This window comes from Lampetra planeri, unplaced genomic scaffold (genome assembly GCF_965212315.1).
Source record: "Lampetra planeri unplaced genomic scaffold, kcLamPlan1.2.h2 scaffold_358, whole genome shotgun sequence".
In the NCBI taxonomy this organism is placed as follows: Eukaryota; Metazoa; Chordata; class Hyperoartia; order Petromyzontiformes; family Petromyzontidae; genus Lampetra; species Lampetra planeri.
In genome coordinates, this window is record NW_027615181.1 from 44387 (window position 1) to 67569 (window position 23183).

The 23183-nt window shown below is 57.1% G+C and overlaps 1 protein-coding gene across 1 annotated transcript in view; it reads left to right on the forward strand.

Annotated features, from left to right (window-relative positions):
* LOC144740949 (neurofibromin-like) overlaps positions 1 to 22446 on the forward strand; it is a gene marked incomplete at its 3' end in the record, with an annotated part of 55325 nt that extends 32879 nt beyond the window's left edge. The window contains exons 7-12 of the mRNA XM_078623640.1: positions 4778 to 4845; positions 10071 to 10146; positions 11393 to 11550; positions 16890 to 17063; positions 19454 to 19582; positions 22328 to 22446. Of these exons, the coding sequence (XP_078479766.1) occupies positions 4778 to 4845; positions 10071 to 10146; positions 11393 to 11550; positions 16890 to 17063; positions 19454 to 19582; positions 22328 to 22446 (724 nt within the window). The remainder of the gene's footprint in view (positions 1 to 4777; positions 4846 to 10070; positions 10147 to 11392; positions 11551 to 16889; positions 17064 to 19453; positions 19583 to 22327) is intronic.
* Positions 22447 to 23183: the final 737 nt, after the last annotated feature.

Consider the following 23183-nt stretch of genomic DNA (forward strand, 5'->3'; position numbering starts at 1 on the left):
CACATCAACGTCAACTGCACTCGCCTCAAGAGGGTGCTGCACGGTGCAGCGCACACGCACGCAGCACACACGCACGCACGCAGCACACACGCAGCACACACGCACACGTAGCACACACACGCAGCACACACACACAGCACACACACGCAGCACACACGCAGCACACACACACAGCACACACACGCAGCACACACACACAGCACACACACACACACAGCACACACACGTAGCACACACACGCAGCACACACACGCAGCACACACACGCAGCACATACGCAGCACACACACACGCAGCACACACACACGCAGCACATCAACGTCAACTGCACTCGCCTCAAGAGGCTGCTGCGCGGTGCAGCGCACACGCACCCAGCGCACACGCACGCAACACACACACACCCAGCACACACACACGCAGCACGCACGCAGCACACACACACACGTAGCACACGCACGCAGCACACACGCACCCAGCGCACACGCACGCAGCACACACACACCCAGCACACACACACGCAGCACACACGCAGCACACACACACGCAGCACACACACACGCAGCACACACGCAGCACACACACACAGCACACACACACGCAGCACACACACAGCACACACACGCAGCACACACACGCAGCACACACACACACACACGCAGCACACACACACGCAGCACATCAACGTCAACTGCACTCGCCTCAAGAGGCTGCTGCACGGTGCAGCGCACACGCACGTAGCACACACACGCAGCACACACACACGCAGCACACACACACGCAGCACACACACGCAGCACACACGCAGCACACACGCAGCACACACACACGCAGCACACACGCAGCACACACACACGCAGCACACACGCACGCAGCACACACACACACACGCAGCACACACACACGCAGCACACACACACGCAGCACACACACACACACGCAGCACACACACGCAGCACACACGCAGCACACACACACGCAGCACATCAACGTCAACTGCACTCGCCTCAAGAGGGTGCTGCACGGTGCAGCGCACACGCACGCAGCACACACGCACGCACGCAGCACACACGCAGCACACACGCACACGTAGCACACACACGCAGCACACACACAGCACACACACGCAGCACACACGCAGCACACACACACAGCACACACACGCAGCACACACACACAGCACACACACACACACAGCACACACACGTAGCACACACACGCAGCACACACACGCAGCACACACACGCAGCACACACGCAGCACACACACACGCAGCACACACACGCAGCACATCAACGTCAACTGCACTCGCCTCAAGAGGCTGCTGCACGGTGCAGCGCACACGCACCCAGCGCACACACACGCAGCACACACACGCAGCACACACGCACCCAGCGCACACGCACGCAGCACACACACACCCAGCACACACACACGCAGCACACACGCAGCACACACACGCAGCACACACACACAGCACACACACACGCAGCACACACGCAGCACACACAGACGCAGCACACACACGCAGCACACACACACACGCAGCACACACACACGCAGCACATCAACGTCAACTGCACTCGCCTCAAGAGGCTGCTGCACGGTGCAGCGCACACGCACGTAGCACACACGCAGCACACACACACGCAGCACACACACACGCAGCACACACACGCAGCACACACATGCAGCACACACGCAGCACACACGCAGCACACACGCACGCAGCACACACACACGCAGCACACACACACGCAGCACACACACGCAGCACACACATGCAGCACACACACGCAGCACACACACACGCAGCACATCAACGTCAACTGCACTCGCCTGAAGAGGCTGCTGCACGGTGCAGCGCACACGCACGCAGCACACACGCACGCAGCACACACACACACGCAGCACACACACACGCAGCACACACGCAGCACACACGCAGCACACACACACACGTAGCACACACACGCAGCACACACACACGCAGCACACACACGCAGCACAAACGCAGCACACACGCAGCACACACGCAGCACACACACGCAGCACACACACGCAGCACACACGCAGCACACACGCAGCACACACGCAGCACACACGCAGCACACACACGCAGCACACACACGCAGCACACACGCAGCACACACGCAGCACACACGTAGCACACACACGCAGCACACACGCAGCACACACGCAGCACACACACGCAGCACACACGCAGCACACACGCAGCACACACACACACGTAGCACACACACGCACGCAGCACACACGCAGCACACACGCAGCACACACGCAGCACACACGCAGCACACACGCAGCACACACACACACGTAGCACACACACGCAGCACACACACACGCAGCACACACGCAGCACACACGCAGCACACACACGCAGCACACACGCAGCACACACGCAGCACACACGTAGCACACACACGCAGCACACACACGCAGCACACACGCAGCACACACACACACGTAGCACACACACGCACGCAGCACACACGCAGCACACACACACGCAGCACACACACACACACAACACACACACACGCAGCACGCACACACCCAGCACACACACACACGCAGCACACACGCACCCAGCACACACACACGCAGCACACACACAGCACACACACACACAACACACACACACACACAGCACACACGTAGCACACACACACACACACGCAGCACACACACGCAGCACACACACACCCAGCGCACACGTAGCACACAGACACACACACACACACGCAGCACACACACACAGCACACACGTAGCACACACACACACACGCAGCACACACACACACCCAGCGCACACGTAGCGCACACGTAGCGCACACGCACCCAGCGCACACGTAGCAACACTCAGCACACGCATGCAGCACACACACACGCAGCACACACACAAGCAGCACACACACACGCAGCACACACACACGCAGCACACACACGCAGCACACACACGCAGCACACACGCAGCACACACGCAGCACACACACGCAGCACACACACGCAGCACACACACACGCAGCACACACACGCAGCACACACACGCAGCACACACACGCAGCACACACGCAGCACACACACACGCAGCACACACACAGCACACACACACGCAGCACACACACGCAGCACACACACGCAGCACACACACGCAGCACACACACACGCAGCACACACACACGCAGCACACACACGCAGCACACACGCAGCACACACACAGCACACACACACACAGCACACACACACGCAGCACACACACGCAGCACACACACGCAGCACACACACACGCAGCACACACACACGCAGCACACACACGCAGCACACACGCAGCACACACACACAGCACACACGCAGCACACACACGCAGCACACACACACGCAGCACACACACGCAGCACACACACACAGCACACACGCAGCACACACACGCAGCACACACACACGCAGCACACACACGCAGCACACACGCAGCACACACGCAGCACACACACACGCAGCACACACACACGCAGCACACACACGCAGCACACACGCAGCACACACACGCAGCACACACGCGCAGCACACACGCAGCACACACACACAGCACACACGCAGCACACACACGCAGCACACACACGCAGCACACACGCAGCACACACACGCAGCACACACGCAGCACACACGCAGCACACACACAGCACACACACACGCAGCACACATGCAGCACACACGCAGCACACACACAGTACACACACACGCAGCACACACACGCAGGCAGCACACACACGCAGGCAGCACACACACGCAGCACACACACGCAGCACACACACACAGGCAGCACACACACGCAGCACACACACACAGCACACACACGCAGCACACACACACAGCACACACACGCAGCACACACACACGCAGCACACACACACACAGCACACACGCAGCACACACACGTAGCACACACACGCAGCACACACACACGCAGCACACACACACACGCAGCACACACACGCAGCACACACACGCAGCACACACACACGCAGCACACACGCAGCACACACGCAGCACACACACGCAGCACACACGCAGCACACACACGCAGCACACACACGCAGCACACACACACGCAGCACACACACACGCAGCACACACGCAGCACACACGCAGCACACACGCAGCACACACACGCAGCACACACGCAGCACACACACGCAGCACACACACGCAGCACACACGCAGCACACACACACAGCACACACGCAGCACACACACGCAGCACACACACGCAGCACACACACACAGCACACACGCAGCACACACACACGCACACACACACACAGCACGCACACACACACATAGCACACACACACACAGCACACACGCAGCACGCACACACGCAGCACACACGCGCACAGCACACACGCAGCACACACACACAGCACACACGCAGCACACACACGCAGCACACACGCAGCACACACACGCAGCACACACACGCAGCACACACACACAGCACACACGCAGCACACACACACGCACACACACACACAGCACGCACACACACACACAGCACACACACAGCCAGCACACACGCAGCACGCACACACGCAGCACACACGCGCACAGCACACACGCACGCGCACAGCACACACGCGCACAGCACACACGCACACAGCACACACACACAGCACACACACAGCACACACACAGCACACACGCGCAGCACACACAGGCTGCTAACCGCGGCGCCACCACTCTCGTGCTGTTTGCAGAGACGGTGCTGAAGTTCAAAGCCCTGAGGAAGGTGGCACAGCTAGCGGTGATCACCAGCCTGGAGAAGGTGAGCGGGTGGTGAGCGGGTGGTGAGTGTACTGTGTGGTTGAGTGAGTGTGGTGAGTGAGTGGTGAGTGAGTGGTGAGTGAGTGGTGAGTGAGTGGTGAGTGAGTGGTGAGTGAGTGAGGAGTGGGTGAGTGAGTGGTGAGTGAGTGGGTGAGTGAGGAGTGGGTGGTGAGCGGGTGGTGAGTGTACTGTGTGGTTGAGTGAGTGTGGTGAGTGAGTGGTGAGTGAGTGTGGTGAGTGAGGAGTGGGTGCGTGAGTGAGTGGTGAGTGAGGAGTGGGTGAGTGAGTGAGTGGTGAGTGAGTGTGGTGAGTGAGGAGTGGGTGAGTGAGTGGTGAGTGAGTGGGTGAGTGAGGAGTGGGTGAGTGAGTGAGTGGTGAGTGAGGAGTGGGTGAGTGAGTGGTGAGTGAGTGGTGAGTGAGTGGTGAGTGAGTGAGTGGGTGGTGAGCGGGTGGTGAGTGTACTGTGTGGTTGAGTGAGTGTGGTGAGTGAGGGGTGAGTGAGTGAGGAGTGGGTGAGTGAGTGGTGAGTGAGTGGGTGAGTGAGTGTGGTGAGTGAGGAGTGGGTGAGTGAGTGGTGAGCGGGTGGTGAGTGAGGAGTGGGTGAGTGAGTGAGTGGTGAGTGAGGAGTGGGTGAGTGAGTGAGGAGTGGGTGAGTGAGTGTAGTGGTGAGTGAGGAGTGGGTGAGTGAGTGAGTGGTGAGTGAGGAGTGGGTGAGTGAGTGGTGAGTGGGTGGTGAGCGGGTGGTGAGTGTACTGTGTGGTTGAGTGAGTGTGGTGAGTGAGTGGTGAGTGAGTGAGGAGTGGGTGAGTGAGTGGGTGAGTGAGTGGGTGAGTGTGGTGAGTGAGGAGTGGGTGAGTGGGTGGTGAGCGGGTGGTGAGTGAGGAGTGGGTGAGTGAGTGAGTGGTGAGTGAGGAGTGGGTGAGTGAGTGGTGAGTGAGTGAGGAGTGGGTGAGTGAGTGAGTGGTGAGTGAGGAGTGGGTGAGTGAGTGAGTGGTGAGTGAGGAGTGGGTGAGTGAGTGAGTGGTGAGTGAGGAGTGGGTGAGTGAGTGGTGAGTGAGGAGTGGGTGAGTGAGTGAGTGGTGAGTGAGGAGTGGGTGAGTGAGTGTGGTGAGTGAGGAGTGGGTGAGTGGGTGGTGAGCGGGTGGTGAGTGTACTGTGTGGTTGAGTGAGTGTGGTGAGTGAGTGGTGAGTGAGTGTGGTGAGTGAGGAGTGGGTGAGTGAGTGAGTGGTGAGTGAGGAGTGGGTGAGTGAGTGGTGAGTGAGTAGTGAGTGAGTGAGTGGTGAGTGAGTGAGTGAGTGGTGAGCGGGTGGTGAGCGGGTGGTGAGTGTACTGTGTGGTTGAGTGAGTGTGGTGAGTGAGTGGTGAGTGAGTGAGGAGTGGGTGAGTGAGTGGTGAGTGAGTGGGTGAGTGAGTGTGGTGAGTGAGGAGTGGGTGAGTGGGTGGTGAGCGGGTGGTGAGTGAGGAGTGGGTGAGTGAGTGAGTGGTGAGTGAGGAGTGGGTGAGTGAGTGGTGAGTGGGTGACAGAGTGAGTGGTGAATGTCGTGGTGAGTGGGTGAGTGAGTGAGTCATGAGTGGGTGAGTGAGTGGTGAATGTAGTGGTGAGTGGTGAGTGGGTGAGTGAGTGAGTGGTGAGTGGTGACTGTAGTGGTGAGTGGTGAGTGAGTGGTGAATGTAGTGGTGAGTCTGTGTGTGTGTGTGAGTGGTGAGTGGGTGAGTGAGTGTTGAGTGGGTGGGTGAGTGAGTGGTGAATGTGGTGGTGAGTCTGTGTGTGTGTGAGTGAGTGGGTGAGTGAGTGGTGAATGTGGTGGTGAGTCTGTGAGTGTGTGAGTGGGTGAGTGAGTGAGTGGTGAGTGTAGTGGTGAGTGTGTGGTGAGTGGTGAGTGAGTGGTGAGTGTAGTGGTGAGTGAGTGGTGAGTGGGTGAGTGGGTGAGTGAGTGTGTGAGTGTTGAGTGGGTGAGTGAGCGAGTGGTGAATGTGGTGGCGAGTCTGTGTGTGTGTGTGTGTGAGTGGGTGGGTGAGTGAGTGGTGAGTGTAGTGGTGAGTGTGTGGTGAGTGGTGAGTGAGTGAGTGTGTGAGTGTGTGAGTGAGTGGGTGAATGAGCTGGTGGTGAATGTGGTGGTGAGTCTGTGTGTGTGTGATGATTGAGTCTGTGTGTGTGTGTGGGTGGGTGGGTGAGTGAGTGGTGAGTCTGTGTGTGTGTGATGAGTGAGTCTGTGTGTGTGTGTGTGTGAGTGAGTGAGTGGTGAGTCTGTGTGAGTGTGATGAGTGAGTCTGTGTGTGTGTGTGTGAGTGAGTGAGTGGTGAGTCTGTGAGTGGGTGAGTGAGTCTGTGTGTGTGTGTGAGTGAGTGAGTGGTGAGTCTGTGTGAGTGGGTGGGTGAGTGAGTGGTGAGTCTGTGTGTGTGTGATGAGTGAGTCTGTGTGTGTGAGTGTGAGTGAGTGAGTGGTGAGTGGTGAGTCTGTGTGTGTGTGATGAGTGAGTCTGTGTGTGTGTGTGTGTGAGTGAGTGAGTGGTGAGTCTGTGTGAGTGGGTGAGTGAGTAAGTGGTGAGTCTGTGTGTGTGTGTGTGAGTGAGTGAGTGGTGAGTCTGTGTGTGTGTGATGAGTGAGTCTGTGTGTGTGTGTGTGTGAGTGAGTGAGTGGTGAGTCTGTGTGAGTGGGTGAGTGAGTAAGTGGTGAGTCTGTGTGTGTGTGATGAGTGAGTCTGTGTGTGTGTGTGTGAGTGGGTGGGTGAGTGAGTGGTGAGTGGGTGGGTGAGTGAGTAAGTGGTGAGTCTGTGTGTGTGTGATGAGTGAGTCTGTGTGTGTGTGTGTGAGTGAGTGAGTGGTGAGTGGTGAGTCTGTGTGTGTGTGATGAGTGAGTCTGTGTGTGTGAGTGGGTGGGTGAGTGAGTGGTGAGTCTGTGTGTGTGTGATGAGTGAGTCTGTGTGTGTGTGTGTGAGTGAGTGAGTGGTGAGTCTGTGTGAGTGGGTGAGTGAGTAAGTGGTGAGTCTGTGTGTGTGTGATGAGTGAGTCTGTGTGTGTGTGTGTGAGTGGGTGGGTGAGTGAGTGGTGAGTCTGTGTGTGTGTGATGAGTGAGTCTGTGTGTGTGTGTGTGAGTGGGTGGGTGAGTGAGTGGTGAGTCTGTGTGTGTGTGATGAGTGAGTCTGTGTGTGTGTGAGTGAGTGAGTGGTGAGTCTGTGTGAGTGGGTGAGTGAGTAAGTGGTGAGTCTGTGTGTGTGTGATGAGTGAGTCTGTGTGTGTGTGTGTGAGTGAGTGAGTGGTGAGTCTGTGAGTGGGTGAGTGAGTCTGTGTGTGTGTGAGTGTGTGAGTGGTGAGTCTGTGTGTGTGTGTGTGTGAGTGGGTGAGTGAGTAAGTGGTGAGTCTGTGTGTGTGTGATGAGTGAGTCTGTGTGTGTGTGTGTGTGAGTGGGTGGGTGAGTGAGTGGTGAGTGGGTGGGTGAGTGAGTAAGTGGTGAGTCTGTGTGTGTGTGATGAGTGAGTGAGTGGTGAGTCTGTGTGTGTGTGTGAGTGAGTGAGTGGTGAGTCTGTGAGTGGGTGAGTGAGTAAGTGGTGAGTCTGTGTGTGTGTGATGAGTGAGTCTGTGTGTGTGTGTGTGAGTGAGTGAGTGGTGAGTGGTGAGTCTGTGTGTGTGTGATGAGTGAGTCTGTGTGTGTGAGTGGGTGGGTGAGTGAGTGGTGAGTCTGTGTGTGTGTGATGAGTGAGTCTGTGTGTGTGTGTGTGAGTGAGTGAGTGGTGAGTCTGTGTGAGTGGGTGAGTGAGTAAGTGGTGAGTCTGTGTGTGTGTGATGAGTGAGTCTGTGTGTGTGTGTGTGAGTGGGTGGGTGAGTGAGTGGTGAGTCTGTGTGTGTGTGATGAGTGAGTCTGTGTGTGTGTGTGTGAGTGGGTGGGTGAGTGAGTGGTGAGTCTGTGTGTGTGTGATGAGTGAGTCTGTGTGTGTGTGAGTGAGTGAGTGGTGAGTCTGTGTGAGTGGGTGAGTGAGTAAGTGGTGAGTCTGTGTGTGTGTGATGAGTGAGTCTGTGTGTGTGTGTGTGAGTGAGTGAGTGGTGAGTCTGTGTGAGTGGGTGAGTGAGTAAGTGGTGAGTCTGTGTGTGTGTGATGAGTGAGTCTGTGTGTGTGTGTGTGTGAGTGAGTGGTGAGTCTGTGAGTGGGTGAGTGAGTCTGTGTGTGTGTGTGAGTGAGTGAGTGGTGAGTCTGTGTGAGTGGGTGAGTGAGTAAGTGGTGAGTCTGTGTGTGTGTGATGAGTGAGTCTGTGTGTGTGTGTGTGAGTGAGTGAGTGGTGAGTCTGTGAGTGGGTGAGTGAGTCTGTGTGTGTGTGTGAGTGTGTGAGTGGTGAGTCTGTGTGAGTGGGTGAGTGAGTAAGTGGTGAGTCTGTGTGTGTGTGTGTGAGTGGGTGGGTGAGTGAGTGGTGAGTCTGTGTGTGTGTGATGAGTGAGTCTGTGTGTGTGTGTGTGAGTGGGTGGGTGAGTGAGTGGTGAGTGGGTGGGTGAGTGAGTAAGTGGTGAGTCTGTGTGTGTGTGATGAGTGAGTCTGTGTGTGTGTGTGTGTGAGTGAGTGAGTGGTGAGTCTGTGAGTGGGTGAGTGAGTCTGTGTGTCTGTGTGAGTGAGTGAGTGGTGAGTCTGTGTGAGTGGGTGAGTGAGTAAGTGGTGAGTCTGTGTGTGTGTGTGATGAGTGAGTCTGTGTGTCTGTGTGTGAGTGGGTGGGTGAGTGAGTGGTGAGTCTGTGTGTGTGTGATGAGTGAGTCTGTGTGTGTGTGTGTGTGTGAGTGGGTGGGTGAGTGAGTGGTGAGTGGGTGGGTGAGTGAGTGGTGAGTGAGTGGTGAGTGGGTGGTGAGTGGGTGGGTGAGTGAGTGGTGAGTCTGTGTGTGAGTGAGTGAGTGGTAAGTCTGTGTGTGTGAGTGGTGAGTCTGTGTGTGTGTTGAGTGTGTGTGTGAGTGGTGAGTGAGTGGTGAGTGGGTGGGTGAGTGAGTGGTGAGTCTGTGTGTGAGTGAGTGAGTGGTGAGTCTGTGTGTGTGTTGAGTGTGTGTGTGAGTGGTGAGTGAGTGGTGAGTGGGTGTGTGAGTGAGTGGTGAGTGTGTGTGTGTGTGGTGAGTGAGTGGTGAGTCTGTGTGTGTGTGATGAGTGAGTCTGTGTGTGTGTGTGAGTGGGTGGGTGAGTGAGTGGTGAGTGAGTGGTGAGTGAGTGGTGAGTGAGTGGTGAGTGAGTGGTGAGTGTGTGTGTGTGCGCTGCAGGTGTTCTGGGTTTGGGTGGAGAACAACGCTGATGAGTTCACCAACCTCTACCAGAGACCCCAGCCGGAGCTCGCAGGTACATCCACCACTACCACCGCCACAACCACAACCACCACAACCACCACAACTACCACAACTTCCGCTAAAACTACCACTACCACTACCACAACCACCACCACTACCAACACCACCACAACTTCCACAACCACTACCAACACCAACACCACCACAACTACCACCACCACAACCACATCCACCACCACCACAACCACCACCACTACCACAACCACCACCACCACCACAACCACCACCACAACCACAGCCACCACTACCACCACAACCACCACAACCACAACCACCGCTACAACCACCACAACCACCACAACTAGCACAACTACCACAACCACCGCTACAACTACCACTACCACAACCACCACATCTCTCCGTGTCTCTCTCTCTGTGTCTCTCTCTCTCTCTCTGTCTGTTTCTGTGTTTCTACGTGTCTCTCTGTGTCTCTCTCTGTCTCTCTCTCTGTCTACGTGTCTCTCCGTGTCTCTCTCTCTCACCATCTGTCTCTGTCTCTGTGTCTCACCATCTGTGTCTCTCTCTGCCCCCGTGTCTCTCCAGAGAGTGCGCAGAGACTCTTCGACCTGGTCTCCGTGTCTCTCTCTCTCTCACCATGTCTCTCTCTCTCTCTCTGTCTCTCTCTGTGTCTCTGTGTCTCTCTGTCTCTCTCACCATCTCTCTGTGTCTCTCTGTCTCTCTCCGTGTCTCTGTGTCTCTCTCTCTGTCTCTGTGTCTCTGTGTGTCTCTCTCTCTGTCTCTCTCACCATCTCTCTCTGTCTCTCTCTGTGTCTCTCTGTCTCTCTCACCATCTCTCTCTGTCTCTCTCTGTGTCTCTCTCTCTCTCACCATCTGTCTCTCTCTGTCTCTGTGTCTCACCATCTGTCTCTCTGTCTCTGCCCCCGTGTCTCTGCAGAGAGTGCGCAGAGACTCTTCGACCTGGTCTCCGTGTCTGTCTCTCTCTCACCATCTCTCTCTGTCTCTCTGTGTGTCTCTCTCTCTCTCACCATCTCTCTCTCTCTGTCTCTCTCTGTGTCTCTCTCTCACCATCTGTCTCTCTGTCTCTGCCTCCGTGTCTCTGCAGAGAGTGCGCAGAGACTCTTCGACCTGGTCGACGCCTTTGCCGAGAGCCCCAAGCGCAAGGCGGCCGTGTGGCCCCTGCAGATCGTCCTCCTCATCCTGTCTCTGTGTCTCTCTCTCTGTCTCTCTCTGTCTCTCTCTCACCATCTGTCTCTGTCTCTGCCCCCGTGTCTCTGCAGAGAGTGCGCAGAGACTCTTCGACCTGGTCGACGCGTTTGCCGAGAGCCCCAAGCGCAAGGCGGCCGTGTGGCCCCTGCAGATCGTCCTCCTCATCCTGTGCCCGGACATCCTGCAGGAGGTCAACGGGGACTTCGTGCAGGAGAACAACACCAACAAGGTCCCTCCGCCGCCTGTCCCTCTCACCGCCTGTGTCTCTGTGTGTCTCTGTGTGTGTCTGTGTCTCTGTGTCTCTGTGTCTCTGTGTCTCTGTGTCTCTGTGTCTCTGTGGAGGTCAACGGGGACTTCGTGCAGGAGAACAACACCAACAAGGTCCCGCCGCCGCCTGTCCCTCTCACCGCCTGTGTCTCTGTCTGTGTCTCTGTGTCTCTGTGTCTCTGTCTGTGTGTCTCTGTCTGTGTCTCTGTGTCTCTGTGTCTCTCTGTGTCTCTGTGTCTCTGTGTGTCTGTGTGTCTCTGTGTCTCTGTGTCTCTGTGGAGGTCAACGGGGACTTCGTGCAGGAGAACAACACCAACAAGGTCCCTCCGCCGCCTGTCCCTCTCACCGCCTGTGTGTCTGTGTCTCTGTGTCTCTGTGTCTCTGTGTGTCTGTGTCTGTGTCTCTGTGTGTGTCTCTGTCTCTGTGTCTCTGTGTCTGTGTCTCTGTGTCTCTGTGTCTGTGTCTCTGTCTGTGTCTCTGTGTCTCTGTGTCTGTGTCTGTGTCTCTGTGTCTGTGTCTCTGTCTGTGTCTCTGTGTCTCTGTGTCTCTGTGTCTCTGTGTCTCTGTGTCTGTGTGTCTGTGTGTCTCTGTCTGTGTGTCTCTGTGTCTTTGTGTCTGTGTCTCTGTGTCTCTGTGTCTGTGTGTCTCTGTCTCTGTGTCTCTGTGTCTCTGTGGAGGTCAACGGGGACTTCGTGCAGGAGAACAACACCAACAAGGTCCCTCCGCCGCCTGTCCCTCTCACCGCCTGTGTCTCTGTCTATGTGTCTGTGTCTCTGTGTCTCTGTGGAGGTCAACGGGGACTTCGTGCAGGAGAACAACACCAACAAGGTCCCTCCGCCGCCTGTCCCTCTCACCGCCTGTGTCTCTGTGTGTGTCTCTGTGTGTCTGTGTGTCTCTGTGTCTCTGTGTCTCTGTGGAGGTCAACGGGGACTTTGTGCAGGAGAACAACACCAACAAGGTCCCGCCGCCGCCTGTCCCTCTCACCGCCTGTGTCTCTGTCTGTGTGTCTCTGTGTCTCTGTGTCTCTGTCTGTGTCTCTGTGTCTCTGTGTCTCTGTGTCTCTGTGTGTCTCTGTGGAGGTCAACGGGGACTTCGTGCAGGAGAACAACACCAACAAGGTCCCGCCGCCTGTCCCTCTCACCGCCTGTGTCTCTGTGTGTGTCTCTGTGTCTCTGTGTCTCTGTGTCTCTGTGTGTCTGTGTCTCTGTCTGTGTCTCTGTGTCTCTGTGGAGGTCAACGGGGACTTTGTGCAGGAGAACAACACCAACAAGGTCCCTCCGCCGCCTGTCCCTCTCACCGCCTGTGTCTCTGTCTGTGTGTCTCTGTCTGTGTCTCTGTGTCTCTGTGTCTCTGTCTGTGTCTCTGTGTCTCTGTGTGTCTCTGTGTCTCTGTGTGTCTCTGTGGAGGTCAACGGGGACTTTGTGCAGGAGAACAACACCAACAAGGTCCCTCCGCCGCCTGTCCCTCTCACCGCCTGTGTCTCTGTGTGTGTGTCTCTGTCTGTGTCTCTGTGTCTCTGTGTCTCTGTCTGTCTCTGTCTGTGTCTCTGTGTCTCTGTGTGTCTCTGTGTCTCTGTGTGTCTCTGTGTCTCTGTGGAGGTCAACGGGGACTTCGTGCAGGAGAACAACACCAACAAGGTCCCTCCGCCACCTGTCCCTCTCACCGCCTGTGTCTCTGTCTGTGTCTCTGTGTCTCTGTGTCTCTGTCTGTGTGTCTCTGTCTGTGTCTCTGTGTCTCTGTGTCTCTCTGTGTCTCTGTGTCTCTGTGTGTCTGTGTGTCTCTGTGTCTCTGTGTCTCTGTGGAGGTCAACGGGGACTTCGTGCAGGAGAACAACACCAACAAGGTCCCTCCGCCGCCTGTCCCTCTCACCGCCTGTGTGTCTGTGTCTCTGTGTCTCTGTGTCTCTGTGTGTCTGTGTCTGTGTCTCTGTGTGTGTCTCTGTCTCTGTGTCTCTGTGTCTGTGTCTCTGTGTCTCTGTGTCTGTGTCTCTGTCTGTGTCTCTGTGTCTCTGTGTCTGTGTCTGTGTCTCTGTGTCTGTGTCTCTGTCTGTGTCTCTGTGTCTCTGTGTCTCTGTGTCTCTGTGTCTCTGTGTCTGTGTGTCTGTGTGTCTCTGTCTGTGTGTCTCTGTGTCTTTGTGTCTGTGTCTCTGTGTCTCTGTGTCTGTGTGTCTCTGTGTCTCTGTGTCTCTGTGTCTCTGTGGAGGTCAACGGGGACTTCGTGCAGGAGAACAACACCAACAAGGTCCCTCCGCCGCCTGTCCCTCTCACCGCCTGTGTCTCTGTGTCTCTGTGTCTCTGTGTCTCTGTGTCTCTGTGTCTCTGTGTCTCTGTCTGTGTCTCTGTGTCTCTGTGTCTCTGTCTGTGTCTCTGTGTCTCTGTGGAGGTCAACGGGGACTTTGTGCAGGAGAACAACACCAACAAGGTCCCGCCGCCGCCTGTCCCTCTCACCGCCTGTGTCTCTGTGTCTCTGTGTCTCTGTCTCTGTGTCTCTGTGTCTCTGTGGAGGTCAACGGGGACTTCGTGCAGGAGAACAACACCAACAAGGTCCCGCCGCCGCCTGTCCCTCTCACCGTCTGTGTCTCTGTGTCTCTGTGTCTCTGTGTCTCTGTGTGTCTGTGTCTCTGTCTGTGTGTCTCTGTGTCTCTGTGTCTCTGTGTCTCTGTGGAGGTCAACGGGGACTTTGTGCAGGAGAACAACACCAACAAGGTCCCGCCGCCTGTCCCTCTCACCGCCTGTGTCTCTGTGTGTGTCTCTGTGTCTCTGTGTGTCTGTGTCTCTGTCTGTGTCTCTGTGTCTCTGTGGAGGTCAACGGGGACTTTGTGCAGGAGAACAACACCAACAAGGTCCCGCCGCCGCCTGTCCCTCTCACCGCCTGTGTCTCTGTGTGTCTGTGTCTCTGTGTCTCTGTGTCTCTGTGTCTCTGTCTGTGTGTCTCTGTGTCTCTGTGGAGGTCAACGGGGACTTCGTGCAGGAGAACAACACCAACAAGGTCCCGCCGCCTGTCCCTCTCACCGCCTGTGTCTCTGTGTGTGTCTCTGTGTCTCTGTGTCTCTGTGTCTCTGTGTGTCTGTGTCTCTGTCTGTGTCTCTGTGTCTCTGTGGAGGTCAACGGGGACTTTGTGCAGGAGAACAACACCAACAAGGTCCCGCCGCCGCCTGTCCCTCTCACCGCCTGTGTCTCTGTCTGTGTGTCTGTGTCTCTGTGTCTCTGTGTCTCTGTGTGTCTGTGTCTCTGTCTGTGTCTCTGTGTCTCTGTGGAGGTCAACGGGGACTTCGTGCAGGAGAACAACACCAACAAGGTCCCTCCGCCGCCTGTCCCTCTCACCGCCTGTGTCTCTGTCTGTGTGTCTCTGTGTGTGTCTCTGTGTCTCTGTGTCTCTGTCTGTGTGTCTCTGTGTGTGTCTCTGTGTCTCTGTGTCTCTGTCTGTGTGTCTCTGTGTCTCTGTGTCTCTGTCTGTGTGTCTCTGTGTCTCTGTGTCTGTGTCTCTGTGTCTCTGTGTCTCTGTGGAGGTCAACGGGGACTTTGTGCAGGAGAACAACACCTCCTCACCACCCTCTCTCACCCTCACCCTCACCACCTCCTCACCACCCTCTCTCTCTCCCTCACCCTCACCACCTCCTCACTACCCTCTCTCTCCCTCACCCTCACCACCTCCTCACCACTCTCTCTCTCTCCCTCACCCTCACCACCTCCTCACCACTCTCTCTCTCTCCCTCACCCTCACCACCTCCTCACCACCCTCTCTCTCTCCCTCACCCTCACCACCTCCTCACTACCCTCTCTCTCCCTCACCCTCACCACCTCCTCACCACTCTCTCTCTCTCCCTCACCCTCACCACCTCCTCACCACTCTCTCTCTCTCCCTCACCCTCACCACCTCCTCACCACTCTCTCTCTCTCCCTCACCCTCACCACCTCCTCACCACTCTCTCTCTCTCTCACCCTCACCACCTCCTCACCACCCTCTCTCTCTCTCCCTCACCCTCACCTCCTCCTCACCACTCTCTCTCACCCTCACCACCTCCTCACCACTCTCTCTCTCCCTCACCACCTCCTCACCACTCTCTCTCCCTCACCCTCACCACCTCCTCACCACTCTTTCTCTCTCACCCTCACCACCTCCTCACCACTCTCTCTCTCTCACCCTCACCACCTCCTCACCACCCTCTCTCTCTCTCCCTCACCCTCACCACCTCACCACCCTCTCTCTCTCTCCCTCACCCTCACCACCTCCTCACCACCCTCTCTCTCCCTCACCCTCACCACCTCCTCACCACCCTCTCTCTCTCTCTCACCCTCACCACTCTCTCTCCCTCACCCTCACCACCTCCTCACCACCCTCTCTCTCTCTCCCTCACCCTCACCTCCTCCTCACCACTCTCTCTCTCTCCCTCACCCTCACCACCTCCTCACCACTCTCTCTCTCTCCCTCACCCTCACCACCTCCTCACCACTCTCTCTCTCTCTCACCCTCACCACCTCCTCACCACCCTCTCTCTCTCTCCCTCACCCTCACCTCCTCCTCACCACTCTCTCTCACCCTCACCACCTCCTCACCACTTTCTCTCTCCCTCACCACCTCCTCACCACTCTCTCTCCCTCACCCTCACCACCTCCTCACCACTCTTTCTCTCTCACCCTCACCACCTCCTCACCACTCTCTCTCTCTCACCCTCACCACCTCCTCACCACCCTCTCTCTCTCTCCCTCACCCTCACCACCTCACCACCCTCTCTCTCTCTCCCTCACCCTCACCACCTCCTCACCACCCTCTCTCTCTCTCCCTCACCCTCACCACCTCACCACCCTCTCTCTCTCTCCCTCACCCTCACCACCTCCTCACCACTCTCTCTCACCCTCACTACCTCCTCACCACTCTCTCTCTCCCTCACCAGAAAGTCTTCCTAGAGAACATGAGACGCTCACCCTCACCACCTCCTCACCACCCTCTCTCTCTCTGCCTCACCCTCACCACCTCCTCACCACCTCTCTCTCTCACCCTCACCTCCTCCTCACCACCCTCTCTCTCTCGCTCACCAGAAACTCTTCCTAGAGAACGTGAGACGCTCACCCTCACCACCCTCTCTCTCCCTCACCTCACCACCGCTGCTCACCACCTCCTCACCACCTCCTCACCACCACCCTCTCTCTCTCTCTCTCTCGCTCACCAGAAACTCTTCCTAGAGAACGTGAGACGCTCACCCTCACCACCCTCTCTCTCCCTCACCTCACCACCGCTGCTCACCACCTCCTCACCACCTCCTCACCACCACCCTCTCTCTCTCTCTCTCTCGCTCACCAGAAACTCTTCCTAGAGAACGTGCGCCGTGCCCTCTCTGGCCACGGCACGAGCCGTCAGCTCACGGAGAGCGCCGCCGTGGCGAGCGTCAAGCTCTGCAAAGCGAGCACCTACATCAGCTGGGAGGACCACACGGTCATCTGCTTCCTCGTGCAGTCCATCCTGCCTGACCTCAAGGTGGGTGAGCCAGTGGGTGGGTGGGTGGGTGTGTGGGTGAGTGGGTGAGTGAGTGAGTGGGTGAGCAAGGTGAGCACCTACATCAGCTGGGAGGACCACACGGTCATCTGCTTCCTCGTGCAGTCCATCCTGCCTGACCTCAAGGTGGGTGAGCCAGTGGGTGGGTGGGTGGGTGAGCGGGTGGGTCAGTGGGTGGGTGAGTGAGTGGGTGAGCAAGGTGAGCACCTACATCAGCTGGGAGGACCACACGGTCATCTGCTTCCTCGTGCAGTCCATCCTGCCTGACCTCAAGGTGGGTGAGCCAGTGGGTGGGTGGGTGGGTGAGCGGTTGAGTGGGTGGGTGAGTGAGTAAGTGGGTGAGTGAGTGAGTGGGTGGGTGAGCGTGTGGGTGAGTGAGTGAGTGGGGTGAGTGAGTAAGTGAGTGGGTGAGTGGGTGGGTGGGTGAATGAGTGGGTGGGTGAGTGAGTGGGTGAGTAAGTAGATGAGTAAGTGTGTGGGTGAGTGAGTGGGTGAGTGAGTGAGTGGGTGAGCGTGTGGATGAGCGTGTGGGTGAGTGAGTGAGTGGGTGAGCAAGGTGAGCACCTACATCAGCTGGGAGGACCACACGGTCATCTGCTTCCTCGTGCAGTCCATCCTGCCTGACCTCAAGGTGGGTGAGCCAGTGGGTGGGTGAGCGGGTGGGTCAGTGGGTGGGTGAGTGGGTGGGTGAGTGAGTAAGTGGGTGAGTGAGTGAGTGGGTGAGCAAGGTGAGCACCTACATCAGCTGGGAGGACCACACGGTCATCTGCTTCCTCGTGCAGTCCATCCTGCCTGACCTCAAGGTGGGTGAGCCAGTGGGTGGGTGAGCGGGTGGGTCAGTGGGTGGGTGAGTGGGTGGGTGAGTGAGTAAGTGGGTGAGTGAGTGAGTGGGTGAGCAAGGTGAGCACCTACATCAGCTGGGAGGACCACACGGTCATCTGCTTCCTCGTGCAGTCCATCCTGCCTGACCTCAAGGTGGGTGAGCGTGTGGGTGAGTGGGTGGGTGTGTGAGTGAGTGGGTGGGTGAGTGAGTAAGTGGGTGAGTGAGTGAGTGGGTGTGTAGGTGAGCGTGTGGGTGAGTGAGTGAGTGGGTGAGTGAGTAAGTGAGTGGGTGGGTGAGTGGGTGAGCGTGTGGGTGAGTGAGTGGGTGAGCAAGGTGAGCACCTACATCAGCTGGGAGGACCACACGGTCATCTGCTTCCTGGTGCAGTCCATCCTGCCTGACCTCAAGGTGGGTGAGCGTGTGGGTGAGTGGGTGGGTGTGTGGGTGAGTGGGTGGGTGAGTGAGTAAGTGGGTGAGTGAGTGAGTGGGTGTGTAGGTGAGCGTGTAGGTGAGTGAGTGAGTGGGTGAGTGAGTAAGTGAGTGGGTGGGTGAGTGGGTGAGCGTGTGGGTGAGTGAGTGGGTGAGCAAGGTGAGCACCTACATCAGCTGGGAGGACCACACGGTCATCTGCTTCCTGGTGCAGTCCATCCTGCCTGACCTCAAGGTGGGTGAGCGTGTGGGTGAGTGGGTGGGTGTGTGGGTGAGTGGGTGGGTGAGTGAGTGAGTGAGTGGGTGTGTAGGTGAGCGTGTAGGTGAGTGAGTGGGTGAGTGAGTGGGTGAGCGTGTGGGTGAGTGGGTGGGTGTGTGGGTGAGTGGGTGGGTGAGTGAGTAAGTGGGTGAGTGAGTGAGTGGGTGAGTGGATGAGTGAATGAGTGAATGAGTGGGTGGGTGAGTCATTGAGTGAGTGGATGAGTGAGTGGGTGAGTGAGTCTCTCTCCCCGTGTCTCTCTCCCCGTGTCTCTCTCCCCGTGTCTCTCTCTCCCCGTGTCTCTCCCCCCGTGTCTCTCTCTCCGTGTCTCTCTCCCCGTGTCTCTCTCCCCTTGTCTCTCTCTCCCCGTGTCTCTCTCCCCGTGTCTCTCTCCCCGTGTCTCTCTCCCCGTGTCTCTCTCCCCTTGTCTCTCTCTCCTTGTCTCTCTCTCCCCGTGTCTGTCTCCCCGTGTCTCTCTCCCCGTGTCTCTCTCCCCGTGTCTCTCTCCCCGTGTCTCTCTCCCCTTGTCTCTCTCTCCCCGTGTCTCTCTCCCCGTGTCTCTCTCCCCGTGTCTCTCTCCCCGTGTCTCTCTCCCCTTGTCTCTCTCTCCTTGTCTCTCTCTCCCCGTGTCTGTCTCCCCGTGTCTCTCTCCCCGTGTCTCTCTCCCCGTGTCTCTCTCCCCGTGTCTCTCTCCCCGTGTCTCTCTCCCCGTGTCTCTCTCTCCCCGTGTCTCTCTCCCCGTGTCTCTCTCCCCGTGTCTCTCTCCCCTTGTCTCTCTCTCCCCGTGTCTCTCTCCCCGTGTCTCTCTCCCCGTGTCTCTCTCCCCGTGTCTCTCTCCCTCCGTGTCTCTGTCTGCGTCAGACCCTCCTCTTCAACCCGGCCCGACCGTTCTCCCGAGGCGCCGGGAGTCTCAGCGCAGACCTGGACCTCATGATGGACTGTTTCATCTCCTGCTTTCGCATCAACCCTCACAACAACCAGCACTTCAAGGTGGCGTCACACACAGACACACACACGCACAGTCACACACACACACAGACACACACACGCACAGTCACACACACACAGACAGTCACACAGTCACACACACACAGTGACACAACAACAACAACAACAACCGCCATTCGCCACTAAGTGGCGGTGACGTCACCACGACGCTTGTGCCAGGCCATGTGCACCTTGAGGCCACGTGAAGTGTCGAACGCCCGCTGGCAGGAGGTCACGGGGCAGACCCAGGTGCCACGGGTCGACTGACCGAGATGACCGAGATGACTGGCTGATCCACCACCTGTGCCCCCTACTGTGCCAACTTGCTGTGCTTTAGCCACCCGGCGCTCCGCTCGTTGTTGTGAGCGTCGCTCCTCCGCCCTCCGTTGTTGTTGGAGGGCGACTGCCTCCAACTGCCCAGTAGCGTCCTTCACGAGCCTCCTCCACTGAGGCCGATCTTGACACCGCTGGTACCAGTCATCGGCAAGTCCACTCAGCTCCACGTCCTCCTGTACCACATCACTCCATCTCTTCTCTAGCCCGTGCCGCGCCCGCTTAGCCCCCTCGATCCGGCCGAACAAAAGCTGTTTAGGCATGTGGTGGCTGGGCATGCTGGCTACATGGCCCAGCCAACGCAGCCTTGCCTGCCGGAGGAGCTCACCGATGGGACTTTGCCCAGATCTTTCAAGGACTTGTGAGCTCCTCACACAATCCAGCCTGCTGGTTAAACCCAGGATGGATCGTAGGCAGGCCAGCCTAAATGTTTCCAACCGGCGAAGATGCTCCACTAGGGGGGTCCACGTTTCGCAAGCGTAGAGAAGGGAGGGAATGACCGTGGCCGAGAAGACCTGAAGCTTCGTGCGGAGCGACAGACCAGGTAGCTTCCACACAGCGTTACGCAACCGATGAAAAGATATTGCCGCTCGACTGATTCGGAGTGAGACCTCTGCTGATAAACTGGAGCCGGTCATAAGCACACTGCCCAGGTATGGGAAACTCTCCACTCTCTCCACAACTGCCCCATCACCGATTGGGAGTTGTGGGGGTGGAGTGCCCGATGGTACAAAATACCCAGGCAGGTGCTTAGTTTTGGTGGGGCTGATAGTAAGGCCCCACCTCTTAGTGGCACGCTCCAGTCTCAGCAGCAGCGTCTCCAACTCCTCTTCTGAATGAGCAGCTATTACCAAATCATCGGCATACATAACGTGGTTGACCAATAGGGAGCCATCCCTTGATCGCACCCGGGCGTCGATCAGCCTCCCATTATATCTGTACCAAATGGAAATTCCCCCGGTACAGCTATTGAAGGCTTCACGAACTACGCAGTCGAAATAGATGTTAAATAATGTGGGAGCCAGAGGACATCCCTGTCGCACCCCAAGGTGTACAGGGAAAGGCTCCGACTCCCGGCCACGTAGTTTTACCCGGGCCCGCTCACCATCATGAAGGTCCTTAATGATCGTGAGCAGAGGGTCAGGGACTCCGAAAGCACGAAGAACAACCCAGAGCCCAGTCCTACTGATGGTATCATAGGCCTTGACCAGGTCAATAAAGCAGAGATGTAGGTCTTGTTGGAATTCCCTACACCTCTGCTGTAGCAGACGGACAGAAAATATGGCATCTGTGCAGGACCCGCCCTTTCCTGAAACCGCATTGGGGCTCCGCAAGCCTCTCCTCAGCGTGCCTAGCAAGGCGATGTTGAATAATCCTTGCCAGGACCTTACCCGGCACACTGAGGAGTGAGATGCCCCTGTAGTTGTTACAGTCGGTACGGTCCCCCTTCTTAAAGAGGGGGACCACCAGGCATCCTTCCAGTCCTGCGGAACCCGTCCAGTGGTCCAGACTGTTGTTACGATGTCATGTAGGGCAGTCTGTGCACAAACGCCACCCTCCCTCAGCATTTCGCTCGGGGAGATCATCTCTGCCCGGTGCCTTCCCTGGTCTCAGACTCCGGATCGCCCTCAGTACTTCCTCAACAGCTGGTACCTCAGCCAGCCACTCACAGGGGGTGACCTCTTCCAATATTTGAGGCACCGCAGCCTCAGCAGGGTTATCCCCACTTTGTGCCATGATGTTTTCCTGGCTGAGAGATTTTCCCTCCCCCAGGACCTCACAGAAATGCTCAGCAAATCTGCTGAGTGACACACACACACAGTGACACACACACAGTGACACACACAGTGACACACACAGTAACACACACACACACACAGTGACACACACAATGACACACACACACAGTGACACACACAGTGACACACACAGTGACACACAGTAACACACACACACAGTGACACACACAGTGACACACACACACACAGTGACACACACACACACACAGTGACACACACACACACACAGACACACACACGCACAGTCACACACACACAGATACACACACACACAGACACACACACAAAGATACAGACACACACACACACACAGACACACACAGACACACACACAGACAGACACACACACAGACACACACACACACAGACAGACACACACACACACACAGATACACACACGCACAGTCACACACACACACAGACACACACACACACAGATACAGATACAGACACACAGACACAGACACACACACACACACAGACACACACACACACACACAGACACACACACAGACACACACACACAGACACACACACAGACACACACACACACACGCGCGTGTGTGTGTGCTGTGTGTGAGGGCTTGCTGGGTCTTCTCTGCCTTTGTCTCCCCAGGTTTGCCTCTCCACGTCGTCCCCGGCCACGTTCCACTACGTGCTGGTCAACGCCCTCCACCGCATCATCACCAAGGTGAGCACCGCACCGCACCGCACCGCACCGCACCGCACCACACCGCACTACATTACACTACACAACACTACACTACACCGCACCGCACCGCACCACTCCACACTACACTACACAACACTACACTACACCACACCGCACCGCACCACTCCACACTACACTACACAACACTACACTACACCACACCGCACCGCACCGCACCGCACCACTCCACACTACACTACACTACACAACACTACACTACACCGCACCGCACCGCACCGCACCACACCGCACCACTCCACACTACACTACACTACACAACACTACACTACACCGCACCGCACCGCACCGCACCACTCCACACTACACTACACTACACAACACTACACTACACCGCACCGCACCGCACCGCACCGCACCACACCACACTACACTACACTACACAACACTACACTACACCACACCGCACCACTCCACACTACACTACACTACACAACACTACACTACACCGCACCACACCACACTACACTACACTACACAACACTACACTACACCACACCGCACCACACCGCACCGCACCACTCCACACCACACTACACTACACTACACAACACTACACTACACCACACCGCACCGCACCGCACCGCACCGCACCACACCACACTACACTACACAACACTACACTACACTACACCGCACCGCACCACACTACACTACACTACACCACTCCACACTACACTACACCGCACCGCACCGCACCGCACCACTCCACACTACACCACATTACACAACACTACACTAC